Genomic DNA, 15,007 nt, shown 5'->3' with positions numbered 1-15,007 from the left:
CTACAAATATGTTCCCATCTCCAATGATACTAATGAATTTGCTTTGGTTTATTCATAAACTCTAATGTACGCCCCGTTGTGACCAAGTAGCAAAGGAATATATACAGCTCAAGACAGGTTACTAACCTCATGATAAAAAGTTAACATACGTCTTTTTTTTATAGTGCATGTGCTATTGTCCTTCCCAAAAATATAACTCACCTTACTCGATCTGTCAAGCCCAGAATAAATTAAAATGTGATTTCTAGCATTATTGTTTTCATTTAGAAATGGTATGTAATATTCACACTGATAATAACAGCTAGTACTCTTCATTGTAACTCAAGGACTATGCAGTGACTGTATGTATAATCCTTAAGAGTAAACATTAAAATAATTGTTACCATTTTAGGTTTTTCTTAGACTTTCCCCATCTTAAATAGCACTAAAAAATAGTGGGAAAGGGACTCTCCAATCACAAAAAACTGATAACGATAAAACATATTTTTTCCCTAAGAGCTTTTTTTCTTCAAAATATTTGAAGGAAATTTCTCCTCCGATTTTTAACCTTCCACTCCCCATTGTTTCTTTCCTTGTTATCCAGAAATATTTCATACAGGAGAAATAAATAGATTTGGTCTAATAAAATAGTTTATTTGGCCTAATAAAATAATTTATTTAAAATAAATTATTTGGTCTAATAAAATAATTCTTACATCTTATTTCAAGTGTTTTTGTTTGGAGTAAAAGCACTTGGAGGCCCATGGGTGGGTTTCAGAGAGTCTGCAATTCCCCTAAAAGTATATACAAAATTCTGTGTGTTGTGTATAGTGTACATTTTCCTGGGGAAAAGATTCTCAAAGTCCATGGCTACAAAAATAAGAACCACTGATTTATTAAAACCACCTGAAATTGCATGATTATACTGAGAGTGTCTTCATTACTTCATTACTTCTGTCTTCCCCCTCTACTCCTCTCACCTACTCTCCCCCCTTTCAATAACCTAGCAATTCTTTTCTTTTTGGGATCTAACCTTAGGAGTGTGTATGTGGTGGGAGAGGAGGGAGAATACTGAACCTGCAGGCTGAGCTTGAAGATAAAATCTGTTGAAATGAAAATAAATTGAAGATTAAACAGCAACAACAAAACACTACAGTTGCAGTTATAGTAAGAGTGGGAGAGGATAGGGAGAATATATTTTGGTATAATTATATATTCATTCCAGGACGTATACTGGCATGTGTTTTCATAGACTGTATCAGTGCCACAATATTGGCTTAAGTTACTGGCTATTTTAATGATAAGAACATGAGCAGAAGTATGCAAATATTTTGTTTGAGAATAGGAATTTGCAGTAGCCTAATTCTTTTATATACAGAATTATAATAACCTTGTCTGCCAAAAAAGAAGTCAACTTCAACCATTTAAATTTCACAATACATTTCTTAAATTGATACAGCCACTATGGAGAACAGTATGGAGGTTCCTTAAAAAACTAAAAATAGAACTACCATACGACCCAGCAATCCCACTACTGGGCATATACCCTGAGAAAACCGTAATTCAAAAAGAGTCACGTACCACAATGTTCATTGCCTCACTATTTACAATAGCCAGGATGTGGAAGCAACCTAAGTGTCCATCGACAGATGAATGGATAAAGATGTGGCACATATATACAATAGAATATTACTCAGCCATAAAAAGAAATGAAATTGAGTTATTTGTAGTGAGGTGGATGGACCTAGAGTCTGTCATACAGAGTGAAGTAACTCAGAAAGAGAAAAACAAATACCGTATGCTAACATATATATATGGAATCTAAAAAAAAAAAAAAAAAAAAAGTTCTGAAGAACCTAGGGGCAGGACAGGAATAAAGACGCAGACATAGAGAATGGACTTGAGGACACAGGGAGGGGGAAGGGTAAGCTGGGACGAAGTGAGAGAGTAGCATTGACATATATACACTACCAAATGTAAAATAGATAGCTAGTGGGAAGCAGCTGCATAGCACAGGGAGATCAGCTCGGTGCTTTGTGACCACCTAGGGGGTGGGATAGGGAGGGTGGGAGGGAGATGCAAGAGGGAGGGGATATGGGGATATATGTATACAGATAGCTGATTCACTTTGTTATACAGCAGAAACTAACACCATTGTAAAGCAATTATACTCCAATAAAGATGTTAAAAAAAAAAGCAAGTTAATAAGTTCATAAAGATTAGGAGTAGTTTCTTTTTATTTATGGTCTACAATTAAGGCCAAAAAAACTGCAGTTTAGACAGAGCTCACTAATTGGCAACAATGACTGGTATCCTATTAGCTGTTGTTGATTGGCAAATTGAATTATTTAAATTTCAGGCTAATGAACTGAATTTCTTGTTTCCCTAATTTTCTCATTTTCTTAACATATATATTTTTTCATTGAAAGCTATCTCAGTACCATTTTGGAATGGAGTAGATTATAGACAGACATAAGTAAATTGTATTGAAATAGATTATTGATCTTTATATTTTAACGAAATTGAGATTTTTTGACCATTTGCGTTTTAGCCTTATAGGCTAGGCATATGTTTCAGTCAGCTGGGACTGCTATAACAAATTATTGTAGCCTGGGTGGCTTAAACAGCAAACATTTATTTCTCACGGTTCTGGAGGCTGGCAAGTCCAAGGTCGAGGTGCTGGCAGATTCGGTTCTTGGTAAGGGACCTCTTCCTGGCTTGTAGATGGCCATCTTCTCCTTATTCCCTTACCTGGCAGAGAGCAGAAAGGGAAGCAAGCATTCTTGTGTCTCTTCTTATAAGGGCACTAATCCCATGAGGGCTCGATCCTCATGACCTGGTTACCTCCCAAAGGCCACATCTCCAAATGCCATCACATTAGGGATTGGGGTTTCAATGCGTGAATTCTGAGGACACAAACATGTAGTCCATGACAGTGCGTATTTTAAAATCCTGTAACAAATATTTAAGTAAAATGAAGGCACTAATACATAAATTATATCAGTTTATCTTTACCAAACAGTGAGCTATGAATTAAAATGGAATTTAATTCAGTTGTACTATTTTGGCATCATATGAAGTCACGGATTTCAAACCAGCTGTATGTGTGCTTTTAAAATATGTGCTAATTCTAAATAATATGAGCCCCATAGGTACATGGTGTGGGGAAAACTTAAGGCCCAAATAGTGGCTGTAAATATTTTCAGCCTTCCAAGATGGTTCATATAAATGCGATACTGCCCAAAGACTGTCTAATGAGGTTCTGTTCAGTCTGCAAGTGATGATAACGCTTTGCTGAATGATTTTGTCCCAGATGCACTGTGAATAAGATGCCTGGTAAGAACAGATCAAAGCCCCCTTGAGGCATTATATGCATTTATTACAAGCTACTCAAATGTGACAGTACACAAGTCACCAATAAAATAGCAGTTATTTTATGAAAATTATGGGGGCGAGGGTGAGGTTCTCTCAAGTATGCCAACAAAATGTAATTAAATAGATTATATTGCTAAAAACAGTCTGCTTTGGGCTGATTTTGCATAATATATTCATTTAACTTGTGCCCACATAGCCAAATATTTAAAGAGGCAGAAATGTTCAACCCAGTTTCGCAGTCTGAGTATTGAAGGCTGGGTTGCAGAAGTCCTCAAAGGCAAGGCCTCTGTGTGTTAGGTGAAGCTGGGAGAATGCAGGGGAGAGCCAAGTTTATGCTCCTAAGTGTCATGGGTCTCTGTCAGTCTCTGTACGGTCACAGAGATCTGAGCTGAATGGCCCTCTGCATCATTTTCCTTCCTTTCCCTCTTAGCGCAAACAATTTAATTTTTAAAAATCCAGATTTTATGTATCTCCTCCAACTACTTAAAATGAAAGGATAGAAAGAAAAATGGCCTTGACCCTCGTAAAAAGGATGGCTTTGCACTTCCTTGAATTTTCAGTCTCCTCTCTCTCAAAGTCAGCTTTTTTTTTTTTTTTTTGGTAAAAACTTTTAGTATGTAGCTGTTAGCTCTGGGAAGAGTTGAGAACACAGCTGTTGGATTAAGAATGAAAGCATTCTTAATCATTTAGCTTTTAAAGCGATATTATCAATGACTCTTTTTAAAACCAGTGTTTCTATGAAACCTTCTAAGATACTGTAGGTAATGAAGACCTATCTGGGTTCAGGATTGGCTGCATGTGACATATCTTTCTCATTTACTTTTCCTGCCTTGTTTCAATTAACAATGTACTTATTAATTTTAATTGGTGAAGTCATTCTTATGTCTGAACTTTACTTCCTATGAGAGCATACTTTGTGCTGTATACATAATTGAAAGCTGGTATATGTGCTAAATTCCTTTTTTAAATCACTACTATTGTCTAGTGGTTCATATATTCAGATCTAATAGTTATATTTCACTAAATAGGTAAGTAATTTTACCAATGCAAAAGTGATAAAATCTATTCCACTTAGTAACTATGTCTGAATTTATGGTATTTACTATTAAATTAAACCTTATAGTCCTAACACTAGTTGAGATGAGAAAAGTGATTCTTTTATGACTATTTTTCTATTGGAGAGATTATCCTGAGTAGGAGTTTTCATTTTTTACATTTTTTAAATGTTATTGTTAATAGAGGATAAATAGAAAATCTAAAAATTAAGTAAACTTGAAATGATTTTTTATAGCTTTGTTTTAATAATTATGTATTATGCTTTATTTGCAGGACCGTGTACATGAGTTAGAAACGGTAAGTTGGGGCATTTTCTTTCTCCTTCTATCAGGATTACTGCTGTGTCCTGATGTGGATTTCAGAGCACTCCCCAAAGGAAGCAGTTCTGGAAAGCATTTCTAAAACTACATCTAAGATTCAAAGGGGAAAGTAAGCTAAACTATACCAGAAAGGTATGTAGATACAAACTTTTAAAATGAAAAAAAAAAAAAAAAATTTAAAAACATGTGTGTATTTAAGTGGTCACTGCTCTCTCAAGACAGGTGATGCCCTTATGCACTAATTTATGGAAAACATAATTAGCTTAAATGTAATTATGTTTATTTGTTTCTGTATTTCCCAATCACTGAAAGGACTAGTTGATAAGAAACTGAGATGAGGATGCTATTTATACTTTGAAGGGCAGACAGTCAACATTTTTTTTTTTTACAATATCCAAATAATGATAAAAGCTGGTTAGCCTTTTTTTCAATAACCTTACTTGCAGGAATCTGGTATTAGGAAATCATTTTTTTTAAGTGCAAATATATAAAGATTACATGCTTGCAATATTTACTGGAAAATGATATACATTTTTAAATAGAAAGAAAGGGGAGACGACTTATTGTTCGGCAATAAAGTAATGGTTAGATAAACTGTGAAATTTCCACCCAGCATGACACAATGATTTTGGAAAAGGTTTCTTATATAATGTTAAATGGAAACAAATTCAAGATATAAAATTACATGTACTTTAATGATAACATATGATGATAGGTGTATAAAAAAAAGAATAGAAGCAAGCAAATCTTATAATAGTGACTTGTTAGACAAGAATTAGGGCTGTGATATTCCTTTCTTTGTTTCTCAAGTTTTATAAAACATGGTTAATTACTTTATAAATAAACATTTTTATAATGAAAACCACGTGAATTGAAAGAATGGTAAAATAAATTATGGTACCACCTTACGATGAAATATTATTCAGCCATTAAAAGTCATATTTTCAAAAAGAAAATATTGACACGCTGTTATATACAGGGGGAGGTATTTAAAGCTATATGGAGAGTATGATGCAAATATTGAATATGCATATTTTGTGTTTAAAACTTTTGAAAACACACAAAATATTGAGTGACTTGGGTCTAGTGGTGATTTTTTTTTATGTTTTTAATGAGCAGGTGAAAAATAAGAAACTTTTAAACAATAAGGCTAGTTAAGAATAAAATATTTATATTTTGAGTGTGAGGAAAGGAAAGATGCTAATAGAGAGTATTTTGGTCCTGTGTAAGCAAGTGATTTTGATAAACAGTGTGCAGACCCTAGCTGGGAAATAATGTATTCCTTAGATTTAACCAGGCCATTGGGAAAGTACACTGACTTTCTCGGTTTCAGTACGATGACATCGTAAGTGAATAAAATGTTTAGTGTTCCTCCACATATATTTTACTTATCCTTAGAAAGTGTCTTGCCAACAGTATTTGGCTTATAAATTAAATGCTCTTTTTAAAAGTATGAACCAAAACAGAAATGTTGAGTTTGAGGACCTGGGTTCAGTATACAAAATGCCACTTCAACATTTAGTAAATCTCTTGTTTCTTGATTCCTTCATCTGTAAAAATGAATATAATTCAACATATTTTATCACACTGTTGTGAGAATTAAGAGAGAAAATATATGTGAAAATATTTAGGACCAAACAAATGTTAGGTTATCATTATCATTACGTGATTGCTTATTATTTCTTATTTAATCATTTTGATTATACTAGTATGTCATGCAAAGCTGAAAATTATCAATAACAACAAGAAGCCTATAACTTTTATTAGTATTTGTTGGTCTTTTTTTATTTACATAATCTCTTTACTAACATAGTACTATGGTATAAAATCTTAAATGCCTTATTCTAAGGGTTCCTGTAAGAATAAAGGTAAAAAATAAAAAATCATCATGAGAAAAATAAAACTGGTTAAATGAACTAGGTTTTTTACAGTGGCAGTTTTCTCAAGATGGTTTTAATTTGAAATAATTATCATAAGTAAAACTTCAGTAATAATGAATGAAAAATGAAAATGCTCAGTAATAATGTTAATGCTCAAATGTTATGAAATCCTTTGACTTCATATGGCATTATAAAGAGTGGATTTAATATACTTGGTAGACTATTCAGCTGGCAAAGTATTTTATAGTTCATAAAATCAAATATGCTGGAAGCAGTCTCAAGACCATTTATTAGTCTCTCACAACTTAGCACTTAAACCATAGAAAAATGTTGGTGGTCTCTCATTTGGTTTAGGTGGTATTAGGGTATGTAAGGCTTTGAATGTAGGGTATGTGTCCTGGTGATACAGATCTGCAAAATTGGAAATTTCATTATTCCATTAGGGGTATTTACAATAGATTAATTTTAAAGGTTTAGTAGTTACAATACCTGAAAATAAGAAGGTCTTTTTTGTCATAATAAGCAACTTGATTTGGCTTGTCACCAATTATCTATATGCTTAGGTCACAGTTGTGTCTGTTTCCCTTCTCTTTCTCAATACTGCCCTCTCCTTCTTCACTAGCAGGTAAGCTTCTTGGAATAGAAATTACATTTTATTTACAAATGCATCCCCAGGGCCTGCAAAAAATTTCTAACATATAGTTGAAAATCAATAAACATTTGTAGAATCAAAGAATGAATGTCGAACTGAATGTATATAATCCTCACATAGACTACTCTTAAGAATATAGGTATACACAGTACTGATAGTTGAGGGAAAAAAGTACCCAGAAGCATATCAATTTATTCTTTTTTCCCTAGCCTTTCTGCTCAGTATTACACTTTATTTGGTGTTTCACAGAAGCTCCCATGATCTTCATTAAAGTTTAGTGTGAATTCTCCTAGGAAGGAACCACCTTCAGCCAAAACATAGTAGGTTGATTCCCCAAATAAAGCTAAGTGATTACCTGAAAAAAATCTTGGTTGAGAGCCCCAGTTCATGGGCCATGGATGGGACTCAGAGTGGATATTTATTGGGCACTAAGGTAGTAGGTAGACAGTGAAGAGGAGAAAAGGAAAAGGAATTGTGATCAGTTCTCTCAAGGAGCTTGCACTTTAATTGAGGAGAGAAGTTGCTTACATATAAATGAATTAATGATGTAAGATAAATATGCACTGTCTACAACATGTGAATGAAACAGTACATTTTCTAGAAGGCATTACAAAGAAACAATAATTGTAAAATAAATTAACATCATTGCAGTCTAGGTTCATCATGGAAAAGCATGGCTTTTGTAGTTTGAGGACATGATGGAGGAGATTAGTTTCCTCTCTGAAATGGGAAGACTCAGTAGTGTCAGGTAGAAAGAGCCAGAGAAGACATTCTATATTGGGGATGTAATAAAAGTTTAAAGGCAGTAATGAAAAAAGAGTTAGCTAAAAGGATATTTAAAAAAAAAAATTTTAAGGCAAAATCATGAAATCATGACTCTCATACAAATATAAAATGAACTCATGGCAAATGAGTTTAACACATTAATTAATCAGAGAATGAGCAAGATGTTACAACTCACTTAAAGGAACATTCAAAGAGCAATAGAGTCCTGAAGTGAATTTAAAATAGAGGCAAAACTGGCTTCTTCCATAGTGGAGGAAGGAAATCAACTGAACCTCCCCAGACAAAATTTATTTCATGTCTATGTACAAGAATCATTTGCATAGCAATCAGTCATCTATAACTCACAGAGTTATAAATAGCTCAAAGACAATGACTGATACAGAGATCCTGTAGAATCAAAAAACCCAGACGGGTCCGCTAGGCAAAAACTAGTTTTTCACTGAAGATACCCAGTAAGTTTTTGTTCCATTTCAAAGGCTTTCACATCTTTTTTTTTTTTTTTTTTCTTATAGGCTCATTATCTGTAAAATTTTGAGAGAGTAATAGACACTTTGGCGTTCTGAAATACAAACCGAGGAGTTTAGATTTGATCTTTTATATCAGGGATACAAGTGGGTTTCTTCCTGAGTGCCAGTTCCTACTGGTCGGTACTGGCTATTGAAACATTCCGTTGGGAAGGATTCTGGGCTGCTCTTTTGGAGAGCACTGCTGTGATTGCTTTGCATTCTCTGGTGTGTCCCTTGCGAGGTTGGGAGGTGAAAGGCGGTAGCACGGCTATTTAGCCAGTAAGTAGTCATTAATGGTTTTCAATCAGGGGTTGTGGCGTGGTGAATGTGGTGTGCAGGAGTACAGCTGGAGTGGTGGTGTGCAGCGTGGAGTGGAGTGGTGAAAGCCTGCAAGTAGGAAGAGGGAAAGCACAGGTGGAGGTAATACAACTTTAGGACTGTGCTGGGAAAATTAGGAATTGGGACAGTTTGTTGCCAGAAAGGCAGGGTTAGAGTGATTACCCTTGTTTATAGAAAGGCACTAGTGAACTTAGTAAGTGGGAGGTCAAGGGAGAAGAGGAGATATAGGCAGTACAGTAAGAAGTTAGGGTCATTTTAGGAAATGAAAGGGAAGGGAAAGCTGTTCAGCTTGGAGATACACAAATTCTGTTTGTCATATCGCACCTCAGATCTGTCTTTATTTTCATTTCCATAAATGCCATGATAATTTAGATTCTCAATACCTTTGTATTAGTTAGAGTTAGCATGACCTCAGTTAAGAGAAATCCAAAAAGAATTATGGGTTAAGTCAGATAGAAATTAGTTTCACTCTTGTTTAACAATCCAAATATATCGTGTCCATGGCAGGTATGGTGTCAGAAACCCAGGCTTCTTTTGTTGTTTTGCTCTACCATCTTCAATATCCTGCTTCCGCCTCCTGATCTAAGATGCCTCTTCCACTCCAGCCCTTAGATTAATATTGTAACTAGACAAAAGAAAGAAAGGGAGAGCATGTATGTAACTTGCCTTTAGTGAAAACTAGAATTTGCACATATCATTTCTGTTCATTTCCATGGTCCGGAATTTAGTGACATGATTATAACTAGCTTTAAGATTCAAAAAGAACCAAATAAACCATAGACTTTTGGAAATTTCAAAGTAAACTTCTAAGCAACTCACAGGTCAAAAAATAAAAGAAAGGATATGCCCAACTCATTAGGAATTGGCATAACCTTTGAGACAAAATCAGACGGAATGTATAAATAAGGGAAATTAAGGAACTTCTCAGACATTAACATGGATACAAAAATATTTTACACAAAATATTAGCAAAATAAATCCTGGAAGGTATAAAAAGGATAATTACTCATGAACACGGACAAATTACCAATTCATCAATTGAGTTTATTCCAGGAATTGAGTTGGTTTAAAATTAAAAAAATCAGTCAATGTAATTCACCATAGTGACAGATTGAGGAGAAATAAATTTAATAAGGTCATCCCAATAGATGAATAAGAAGATTTATTCCTATGATATCATTATCATCCTCATAAACCTTTTAGAAAACTAAGAATAGAAGAGAACTTCCTTAATCTGATAAAGGTCATGTGAAAAAAAATCTCTGGCAAACCTCACCTTAGCATTTTGAAAGTCCCTCTTTAAGACCAGGAATAAGCAAAGGATGCCCCATTCTACAGTTTCTGTTAGACACTGTGTTGGTGGTATTAACCAGAGCAGTAAAACTATCATTATTTGCAAGTAATATTATTGTTTGTATAAAAAGCTCTAGGAATTCATAGTTAAATTATGAAAAATAGTTTAACAAGTTTGATAGAAACCAGTATATGAAAGTCCCTTTTCCTTCTAACTCCAGCAACAATCGCTGAGAAAATGTAATTAAAGTTACTATATCAATACAAAAGTAACAAAGAATACAAAGTATACAGGAAAATGTCTGACAAAAAAATTCAAGCCTTTATAGAGAAGACACTCTGGAATAGTCAAGGTACTTCTGAAGAAGAGGAAGTGGGGAGAGTTTTCCTAACATACATACAACCTTATTAAAGCTATTGAAATTAAGATAGTGTAGTCTTGATACAGGAATATATAAATAGGTTCATGTAATCAAATAGAGAATCCAGAAACAAATATGTGTACATAGAAACTTGATGTCTGACATACCTGGCATCACATATCAGAGGAGTAAGGATGGACTTTTTAATAGATGGTATGAAAAAAATGAAATTGAACCCTTATCTCAGATGCAAAAGTGGGTGAAAGCCTAAATGTGAATGATGAAACCGTAAGACTTTAAAACAAAGTATAGTTTAGTATCATCATGACCTTGGGACTTTGGAGGATTTCTAGGGGTGGGGGTAGGGGCACTGAAAACATAGGTCATAAAGGAAATGACTGATTTGACCACATCAAAATTAAGAACTTCCATAAACCAAAAGACAACATAAAAAGAATGAAAAGAAAAGCCACACGTGGAACACATTTGTAGCAGAAGATATAACTGACTAGCAGTTTGTATCCAGATCAGTTTGTATCCAAATCTTATTGCCAACAAAGCAATTAGAAAAGGATGAACAACCCAGATTAAAAAAAAAAGAAAAGAAAAAGGATAAAAGGCATAAGCAAGCATTTCAGTTGAAGGAGAAACATGTAAGAATATATTCAGCTTCATTCGTAATTAGGGAAATGATGACTAAAACCACAAAAATTGTCATTTTCTTTATGTATATGTTTTATGTACTCATTTGTATCTATGACACATTTTACCAAAAAGCAAAGGAAATTGAAACATGTTATCAGCACTTTTTTTTTTTTTTTTTAATTTTACAACAAAATGATTAATGCTGTCCCTGACACTAAGGTTCAAAGAAAACTGGTGCGGTACAGCACAGTCTTCCAGTAGTGTACCTCCAGGAGTACACGAAAATCTTCCAAGGGGCAGTCAGGACACAAGTAGGTTTAAGAGAATCCATTTTTATATACTCAGCTACTACCTGCACATTCTCTTAAAATAGCTCTGCTTGAAGAGGCCCTCTTACTTTTCATAATCAGCCTCCTCCCACTTTGCAGAAGAAAGGCCTCCTTCTCACCCATCCAGGGACCCATGATGGCAAATTCCCCCAGGCACTTCAGGGTGCCAAACAAGGGGCAGTTTATGATTTGGGTGCCTTCATGTCCTCCTTTAATCAGGTCACTAAGGTAAGGCTTCTTGTCCTTCTTAGTCATCCACATATTTTTGATAAGAACAAAGGGTTGTATTAGATATATGGGGTGTTGAGAATAGGTTGTTCTGAAATCGACATGTATTGTTGATTGATGTTGAGGAGGAGTAAAGACAGTTTTATTTAATGACCTCACCTCTTCCACCACCTACTATAATCAGAGAATGTATAGCTCCAGAAAACAAAGCTAAGATGTGTTGGAAAGAAATCATTGAAAGCCGCAGTGTCTTATTTCATCCAGGTGACAAACTCTGGTCCGGCTCCATGCCTTATCTATTTATCTGTCTTAGAATTATGATTCAAAAGTGAGACAGTTGTCACGAGGACACATTAACACATTACATAGAATTGAAAAATGAAGTCAGACTTTTTTTCTGCCAGAAAGTACTGCTGATTTGGCTGATTGGTTTGACAATGAGGACTGGCTTTGCCAGTCTGCAGCTCTAAGTTTTGGATGCAGATATATTTAATGCTGAGATAAAATAAATATATTAAAATTTTATACTGATAGAATGGTATTGAAATTGATAAGATTTTTATTTTTTGCATGTGTTAAGTTCAGTGAAATATCTCTAAGTGAAAAAAGAACAGTTGTAGTCATTTAAGTCTTGGTGAGTAAAGCCTTTTGGGTTTACCTTCCAGAAATGGAAAGTGAATGACTTTAATAACTACATTACAATCCTTTGGCAAGTCAAGTGGTTTCTAATTCTTTGCTTTCAACAAAATTGAAAGAGGACCTAATTGAGCTGGTAGATCATTAAAATTAATTTTTGATGACAGATCACTATGTAATCTTTGCTATAAAACTAGGAAGGCATTCAAGGAGTTGAGTGACATTGTTATAACAAAACTAATTTCATTCTCATGTACTTTTTTATGTGAACAAGACTTCTCAGTGAGTAAATCTATAGAAACAAAAAATAGAAATAGAAATGGAACCCTGTCTTATTGAAACAAAATTAGCATTTGCCAATGGATACACGAGCTAATTGAGTACAGGAGAAGAGGAAGCTATATCCATCCCAGTAAGAGATATACATTTGGAAGCCTTGAGGTTTTTTGACATTTCACATTTAATTTTTTCTCAAAATTTTTAATATACCTAATATTAATTATATGATAATTCAATCCATAATAATGTTTAACACTTAGAGCATTATGGTCACAGAGAGTTTTAAAAATCAGTTCTTCTCTCTGTATATATATATATTTTTGTTACAGAGAAGGATAGGATATGATAGGATAACCAATAAATAGGCCTGCAAGCATAAATATATTTTATATTAGGATAAAAGTCGGTGAGGGAAAACAGATTTGAAATAAGTTCAAAGGGAAAAGGAATCATATAAAATCTGTCTTTTAAAGAGGATGGTATTTAGTTAGTTTGTAAGTGGATAAATGGTGGTAACAAATTAATGAGATTTAAAGTTCACTGGATAAGTTTATATAAGTAATATAAAAGTTTTATTTGAAAATGACAATATTTACTACATTCAAGAATTTTCATCCTTTGCAACTACCTAAACTTATGATGGAAACATTCTGACAACTTAAAAATGTGTGTATGGAAGGGGGGAGAGTAAGGGAGATACACAGTTTAAAAATTATTTAGGGAGAATGTAATCAAAATTTTGAAAAGTATTGACTGAGAGCAAATGTGTAACTGTAGTTGCAATTTGTCAGTGTTTAATCAACTTCTCAAACCAAAGTTACTTAAAACAATCTAAGCTTCCTGTATTTTTAGGATATACTTACAGAGATAACATAATTTACAGGATAAATCCTAACCTGCAGCTATATGGAGAAAAACATGCACAAAGTTGCCTATCTGAGAAAAATTACAAGACACAGGAAAACTGTTAGAAATATGATTTCTATTTTTAAAAAACTGCTAGAGGCTTAAGCACATCTCTAAAGGATTCATTCAGCTAATATTAGTGGTACCAGACTTGAAGTATGCACACCAGTTGATCTTCAAGATCTTGGTATCCACAAGTTCAAGAGTATGCCAGCATGTCTCTGGAAATTACTAAGTGATGCTGCGTATTCTGATTTCACCTGTCTACTGTTAGACACTGATTGTCGGGGATTTACTTTCAATTTCCTTCCCTTCCCACTATGGATCTAACACTAATTGTGCTTCACCCTACTATGTGTGCAAGCCAGTCTACAGGCACATAAGTTGTTGAAGAAGGACCATTATTCTTTGTTAGGACACCAGAATCTGCTCTGGGGCACTTAGGAGTATATGGACCCAATAGTGTTAATGTATTTAACTAAAGTGTCCCGGTTTAGCTGAGGAAATAACTGACTTGAGTATGTAAATGTGGCCAAATAACAGTTAATTATCTGCAGTGCCTCTTCTAAGTATTTGTAAGAATCTTCAAGCTGGGTAAAACTTGCCTTTATCTCTTTTTAAAGCCAGAACTTGCTGTTTCAAAACCAAAGATCAAGCCAGGTTCATTTTTGGTCTTGCCAAGGCTATAAGCCTCTCATTGAAGTTGCCTGAAAGGTTCAGTCAAATTGGCTTTACACCAAATAAAACGCAGTGTGCTCTGTACGGTTTTGACCCAGAATCAGGTGAATCTCAGCAGTTTTGGCTGAGCTGCATTGTAAAATTTTGGATTTGTTCGAACTTGACACTTCCTGGGAACCCATTCAAACTGAAACCGGAAAAAGGTTTTGCACAAACCCTGTCCTAGCCCGTTCTGCCAAGTTTCCCACTGCTCTAATGTTAGTCTACCTTCTGTATATTCGCATCGAGGGCAAACGGAAATATCCTCATGAATCTCTCATGAGGGATCTTGGTTGAAACAATCTAGACATTCTCCTTTCGCCACCTTGTCCCAAAATACAGAGTCTGTATTCTGTGTTAGTCAGTATTAAAATGTGTATATTTTCCAATAATGGGGTCATCTTCAAAGGGTTAAATTGCAAAAACATGACTGTGCTTATGTTAAAATGAAGAAAATGGTGCTGAAACCAGTGGGCTGTTTAAACAGAGTTGCAACCTTGTGGCAAAAGGTGATGACCAATTTAAAAATGTAAGACTTCCTTCAGCCTGCAAAGATCGTTTCTCACAGCGCTGTCAGATTTTTCATAAATGCAGTGACATAGGGAAAGTATCATTGAGAAATTACATAATGAATGCAGCTTCACCAGCAGATGAATTTACCGTTATTGAATTCCTTAGTGTTTGGAGGTCAGTCTGACAGCTTCATAGTTGATGCTGAT

The 15,007-nt window shown here is 34.4% G+C and overlaps 1 protein-coding gene across 1 annotated transcript in view; it reads left to right on the top strand.

Annotated features, from left to right (window-relative positions):
- CEP128 (centrosomal protein 128) overlaps nt 1-15,007 on the top strand; it is a 440,326-nt gene that overhangs the window by 382,404 nt on the left and 42,915 nt on the right. Inside the window, exon 21 of the mRNA XM_061182773.1 lies at nt 4,684-4,707. Within this exon, the coding sequence (XP_061038756.1) occupies nt 4,684-4,707 (24 nt within the window). The remainder of the gene's footprint in view (nt 1-4,683; nt 4,708-15,007) is intronic.

This window comes from Eubalaena glacialis, chromosome 2 (genome assembly GCF_028564815.1).
Source record: "Eubalaena glacialis isolate mEubGla1 chromosome 2, mEubGla1.1.hap2.+ XY, whole genome shotgun sequence".
Classification (NCBI taxonomy): Eukaryota; Metazoa; Chordata; class Mammalia; order Artiodactyla; family Balaenidae; genus Eubalaena; species Eubalaena glacialis.
This window is presented reverse-complemented; position numbering and strand designations above follow the sequence as displayed.